Below are 6000 nucleotides of genomic sequence, written 5' to 3'. Positions count from 1 at the left end.
GCAAAACTCACTGCCCATCTGACCCTCCTTGGTGCCTGTGGGTATTAACTGAGGATTGATCTATTATTTGAATTTGACAAACAATATATGTCAAAATCATTAAAAACTCCTAGATTTCCTTGAAACGTTAAACCGTTTGAGTGTAGTGTGATTACATGCTAAAGTGGCCTGCCGTAGCCCCTGACGGCGAACGTGCTTCCTCCCTCGCGCTGCTCTGCGTGGTGATTCGGTTCCAGCCAATCAGATTGCGCCTTTCCTGACTCCGTCCACTTATCATCAGGCTCTCAGCGTCACGAGCGTCTTCTCTGCCTGCCCGCCCGAGAGACACAGCACCGTCCTTGCACACAGTTAGGCCAGAAAAGGTAACTTTATCCGCGTTATTTTACCCTTTTCTTAAAAACAGAAGGTGGGCTTATTTAGCGCGTATGCTCATACATGTTTTGTATTAATATTAAAACTTTATAATTTTCGCAAAATCCGGTACATAATTTATTTTATCCTCGCCGGCCTTGTCAGAGGCTTGTCCTTGGGTTAGCTAACTCCTGAACGGTTACCTGTCTTCCCTGCTCCAACAGTTTATTTTTCTTTTCAGTTAGTTTTATGTCTTGCAGGATGCAGCAGCTCGTGGCCCATCGTCTATTTTTAAAAGCAGGCCCGTCAGCTGTAGGGATATCGCTCTCCATTTAGAGAGCTTGGTGTGTGGAGGGGTGTCGGGTTGCGTGGTCCACCTTGTTGCCGACTTTCCTGCTCATTTTGTTAGAAAAGAGACAGTTTATTCAGCAATGGAGGATGTGTGGAGAACCTGATAGTATCACTAGTTATATTACTGTTTGAAGGCTGCAGGGGCGGAGGTGTGTGAAGGAAAATTACCGTGTTGCAGCAAGTCTACACAGGCTCAAACGTCTGCTTTAGGCAATGTCAATTTCCATCCAATGGATTTTCTTCCCCATATTTCTATACAGCTATAGATTTAGCCAGTAAAGTGATGGATATTTGGGGGTCTTTAATGTATACCCATAAAACAATTTCATCCTTTTTTGTTTTGCTCAATATATCAGGTGCCTCATCATTTATCCAAAGATGGCCTTTTTTCCAGGCAAAGTCTATATATTTTAAAGAAATTAACAAGCTCTCTCACTTTGACCAATCTTCCTGTATATTCCTGATGAGCATGGTGTGTAAAAGGGAAACATGCTGCAGGGTTTAGTAGAGCTAGTAGTTTTAATCCAACTGCACACATGAGGTTAAAGTCTTTTGCTTTGATTCATTTTATGACTGGGAAAAACTGAATTTTGTTTAACAGGCTAGTTGAATAAAAATGTTGTTCTTTCTCTTATCCCAAAAGACAACGTATATTGTATATAATTGAAAATATTTTTATCTCAAACGGGTTATACATGTACAAGAGAGCTGAAAATCAGTTCTATATTTAAAGAAGTGGAGTACCTGTGTCCTGCATGTTTATTTGCAGCAACACACCTGGCTTGTATGAATGAGTGATTAAGGAGCTCCTGCAGCACTTGTTGGTTACTGAGGCTAGGTGATTGTTTGAATCAGGTGTGTGTCTAGAACATGTATCAGTTACACTAGTCTCTGGTTATCTATCCTCAACATACTTGGATTTTTCAGTTGTATATAGTGGCTATAATTCCACACAGGCTTTTAATGGTTGCCTCTGCTGTTGGTTTTAATGTGGCTGCAAACTATGGATTTGGTTTGCATAGAGTGCTAATCAATGGAACGCTGCAGGCATCATGGCCAGACACTCCAGCTCTCTGCTGCTGAAACTGGAAGAGATTATGGTGCCACTCAGCTCTGCAGTCCATATCACTTAACAAAAGGAGGCCAAACAATTCCCTTATGCCAGGTCACGTTCCCATTGTCAACATGTTTATATTCAATTGCTGCAGTAGAGAACATTTGTGCAAGAATTTTGCAATTTTTTTGTTTGACTACCCACTCAAACAAAAAAATGTTGCAGTGAAGCCACACCTCTTAGACTAAAGCATAATGTGTGGCCTGACTGCATCAGTCGGGGGTGAACAGGTTGTATGCATAAGAACATTCATCTGTAGTTCTCTGGGATTTTTTTTCCCTTGAATTTTTTAGGTTTTTGTTTCTTGCCAAGTCATTGTTTACTCCTCAGCCAGAGACTGCAGTGTAGCCTGTCTCCTTCAGGGCTGCATTATATTAATGAGCCTTTGCTTTGTACTCTAACAGAATAAGAAACCATGTCTATCCTGAAGATCCATGCCCGTGAGATTTTTGACTCCCGTGGCAATCCCACTGTGGAAGTTGACCTGTACACAAAGAAAGGTATGTTGTCCCTTTTCTAAAGCTATAATATAATTATTTTTTTTGCCCTTTTCAAGGTGATTCTTCAGGCGTGCAAGATTTTTTTTCAGTCTGGCTGAGTTTCAGCCTCATTGTGTGTCCTACGTCCTGTAGTATACAGGGGTCATGATGGGTGAGCAGCCTCCCTATCAGGAATCGTAATGTCGGAAGAAGATTAAACATGTTTCAAATTCAGTCGTAAGGTTTTTGTGGAAAAATCCTGCTGTTGAAGCAGAGCTACGAGCCGATTTACCAGAAACCTCGAGCACTGCGCATGTGCAACCAAGGAGGTTAGACGTTCAGTGTGAGCAGGTAGATCGCATTAGAGCGTCAGGCCTCACAGTGTGAGAACATGCATCGTGAGCTGGGAACTTTTAAACTCTGCGGCGTCTTTGTAGTTTGAGTTGTAGAAGAGTGCAACTATTAAAAAAATCGCACAGTGTACGCCTGGCTATAATGTGAAGCTTCTCTATGGCGTTTCCTTCATCCAGACCTCAAATTATTAAGCTGTTTAATATGTAGATGATGAAACACAACAATTTAAATGTATCTTACATCAACTTTGGCAGACAAAGTTCAAACCTGTATTCTGTATCCCTCCCTGATGGCACAGTGAGATCAGAACCATTTAGTCAGATAAAATGATCGTTTAAAAATGTCTCCTGTGATTGACTGCAAGCATACTTTATTGTTAATATACTTTTGAAGAAACCCAGAGTCCAGTCAAAAGCTGTGCTTTTGAGATGAAACGTTCATCAATCGATCTGCTTTCTTCAAGAGCTTCTCCATAAATGCATCGGCCAATGTCATGTTCTTTGTAGGGATCCTTAACTAAAAAAGACAAACTGGAATCTGTGCTTAAATGCATAAATGGGTAAAAAAAAAAAACTTGAGAAATATTTTTTTATTCCATTTTGGGTACATTTTATTGTAATCTCAGAAAACCAAAAACCTTTGTCTCAGATGTTGGATCAATTAATCTGTTAAAAATCTGACTTTATTGGCTTCACTCTGTTTAGCCATTTTATGTTCAACCTTTAAAGTTTTCCCACATTTAACTGAAGCTTATATCAATTTATCTAAGCAAGTGGTGGTCTTTCTACCTTATTTTACTTTTTATATTAATGGGTTTTTTCCAAGTTCAGACAAAGGAAGTTACTCAGTCTCTAATGTCCTGAGAATGTTAATGAAGCAACCTGAATGATCACTGACATGGAAGAGGATCAGACTGGCCTAAAAAAACAGCCAGACTTCTCTACAGCGATCTGTTCATTGGTTTAGTATGGCTGTCTAGTTCTGTTTACAGTAAATCTCCTTTATTTGCTATTTTGACAGAATTCCTTTTTAGTCCAGCAACAGAGGGTGTCTGCACTCTACAGCATCCAGTCTGTTATAATAAACAGGCTCTTTGTCTCCTGTGGGACAGTCATGCTTTGATCTTTATCATCAGCTTGTTGAACAATTTGCATAAAATCAATATTTTATTTAGCAGTTCAGAAACATTTGCAGTTAGGAAAGTTTTGTTTGAGCCTGTTTGCCCTCATATTTACCAAATAAAGTCAGAAAGCACTAATTCATGGCCTGATGTGCTGTAGTCACTGCTCCCTGATCAGTGCAGGTTCATTTCCAGCTGCAGATTTGTTGGCCTGTACCAGAGCGCCTAGATGGCAGCTGGGTCCTGTTGTCCTAAGCACTAAATCCCCTCAGATTCTACAGTCTCTGCTGCTCCACTGAGCAGAATGAATAGTGCTTTTTTTTTTTTTAATTCCAGACTCATTCACTTCTGACTCGGCTGGGCTTGTGTGGGCAGGACTTGACATCCTGCCACAGATTTACCGCACATGCTCAGTCCATGGTTTTTTTTTTCTCATTCTGTTACATCATTGTGTTCTGCAGCTCAATTTACTTGCTGTGGATTTCATTCCCTTTGGGCTGAAGGAAACAAATATCTGTACTCTGAATGTTTCCCTGTAAAACGTAAGGAAGCAGCGTGTCCTGGTGAAAAGTTATTTAAAAGCTGCTTTGGCTGTTTTGTGCATGAGCAAAAGTTTGTAAAATTAAACTTTTTTTTTTTAAGGTCTCTTCAGGGCTGCAGTTCCCAGTGGTGCTTCCACAGGCATCTATGAGGCCCTCGAGCTCCGTGACAATGACAAAACCCGCTACATGGGCAAAGGTAAAGTATCCTGTTTAGTTGCTTTAAACTGTGGCCACTTCCATCCTTCTGCAACCTTTCAACACTTCTTCAAACTCTACCCTATTTCTTCTTGTTTTTTCTTTTCAATTTCCCCATTTCTGTTCTTCCTGTTAGGAGTCAAAAGAGCTGTTAAATATATAAATGAGTTCTTGGCCCCTGCATTATGTAACCAGGTAAATAAAGAGAAAATAAGGGTGACTCTGTCAGCACTGCACAGCAGCATGGAGAATGAGTTTGTACCTGGAGACTAATGTTGGTCAGGCACTAACAGATGTCCACAGATCTAAAATGTAGATTAAACTGCTAAATGAGTGACTGTTTAAATCATTTACCTGTGTGAAACCAGGCGCTCTGTGTTCATCTGTGTGGCCTGCGTTGCATGGTCCTCTCCTGTCCGTCAGTCATGGTCTGCTTGTCCCTTGCAGGTGTCTCTAAAGCTGTTGAGCATATCAATAAAACTATTGCACCTGCACTGGTCAGCAAGGTAGGACCATTCATTGTTTGACTAATTTGTGTGCTGATTTCAGTTGTTTTAGTTTAACTCTAGTAAAAAAAAACCTAACAGAAAATACTTTAACAGCAATGGTAGAGATGACTAACACTGCAGCATTTCTGTTTAAAATGTTTTAGAGCTGACCTTTGTGTTTAAAATGCTATTACTGCAGTATAATTCTCAGATGTCTGCACAACTTTATAGATCCATACCGTTAACAAGTGAAACAAGTTGAATTTCAGTTTCTTTGGTCCAACTTGACCTGTTTTTTCTTTCCCCCCCTGTGAATCTAGAGTGTGAATGTTGTGGAGCAGGAGAAGATCGACAAGCTGATGCTGGACATGGATGGAACAGAAAACAAGTGTAAGATGCTGCTTTAAAACAGATTCCCAACATTTTTAAAGCCAGTTTTTGTTTTTTGTTTTTTCTCTAATAATCCCAGAGGGAAATAACTTCTCTGCATTTAACCCATCCCCTTGGGGAGCAGTGGGCTGCCATTGTGCGGCGTCCGGGGAGCAGTGTGGGGTTTAGGGTCTTGCTCAGGGACCCAGAGTGGCAGTCTGTGGGAGTGGGGGGGGATCAAACTCACAATCTCAGGATTCAAAGCCCTATGCCATAACCACTAGGCTGCCACTCCCCCCGTGAGTGGTCTCATGGTATTTGACATAGCTGTTGCATTAAAAAAAAAAAAAAACTCGGGCGCCTGTGAGGTTAAGCTGTGTGTGGAGCTCATGAAGGCTTAAACTGATCAGAACAGCCCACATTCATTAAAGTTTGGCGTTTGCAAAATCAATCTGCCTGGTCAAATGGAAAACTACATCAGTGACCTTCTGGGATGAAAACTAAAAAGTAAAATGGCAGCCAAGATTGGAGCCAGATATTAAGGGAATCATTTCTCTGAACCTTCATGTCATCCAGACTCAATATACTTTACACATCACAATTTAATTTTTACCTTAGTTTTGACGTCCAAGATTGT

At 40.7% G+C, this 6000-nt stretch overlaps 1 protein-coding gene across 2 annotated transcripts in view; it reads left to right on the top strand.

The window, feature by feature from the left end:
- The first annotated feature begins 275 nt into the window (after nt 1-275).
- The window catches only part of eno1 (enolase 1, (alpha)), a 9539-nt gene continuing 3814 nt past the window's right edge, over nt 276-6000 (top strand). The window contains exons 1-5 of one of the 2 annotated variants that reach the window (XM_015381335.1): nt 276-362; nt 2221-2316; nt 4412-4507; nt 4643-4701; nt 5315-5384. In XM_015381335.1, the coding sequence (XP_015236821.1) occupies nt 2232-2316; nt 4412-4507; nt 4643-4701; nt 5315-5384 (310 nt within the window). In that variant the 5' untranslated portion in view covers nt 276-362; nt 2221-2231. Of the gene's footprint in view, nt 363-2220; nt 2317-4411; nt 4508-4642; nt 4702-4953; nt 5013-5314; nt 5385-6000 lie in introns of both variants that reach the window. The other variant, XM_015381334.1, reaches the window with a different exon arrangement.

The sequence above is a fragment of the Cyprinodon variegatus genome, unplaced genomic scaffold (assembly GCF_000732505.1).
Source record: "Cyprinodon variegatus isolate N-32 unplaced genomic scaffold, C_variegatus-1.0 Scaffold231, whole genome shotgun sequence".
NCBI lineage: Eukaryota > Metazoa > Chordata > Actinopteri > Cyprinodontiformes > Cyprinodontidae > Cyprinodon > Cyprinodon variegatus.
Note: the sequence above shows the minus strand (reverse complement) of the source record. Positions and strands in the feature narration are given on the sequence as shown.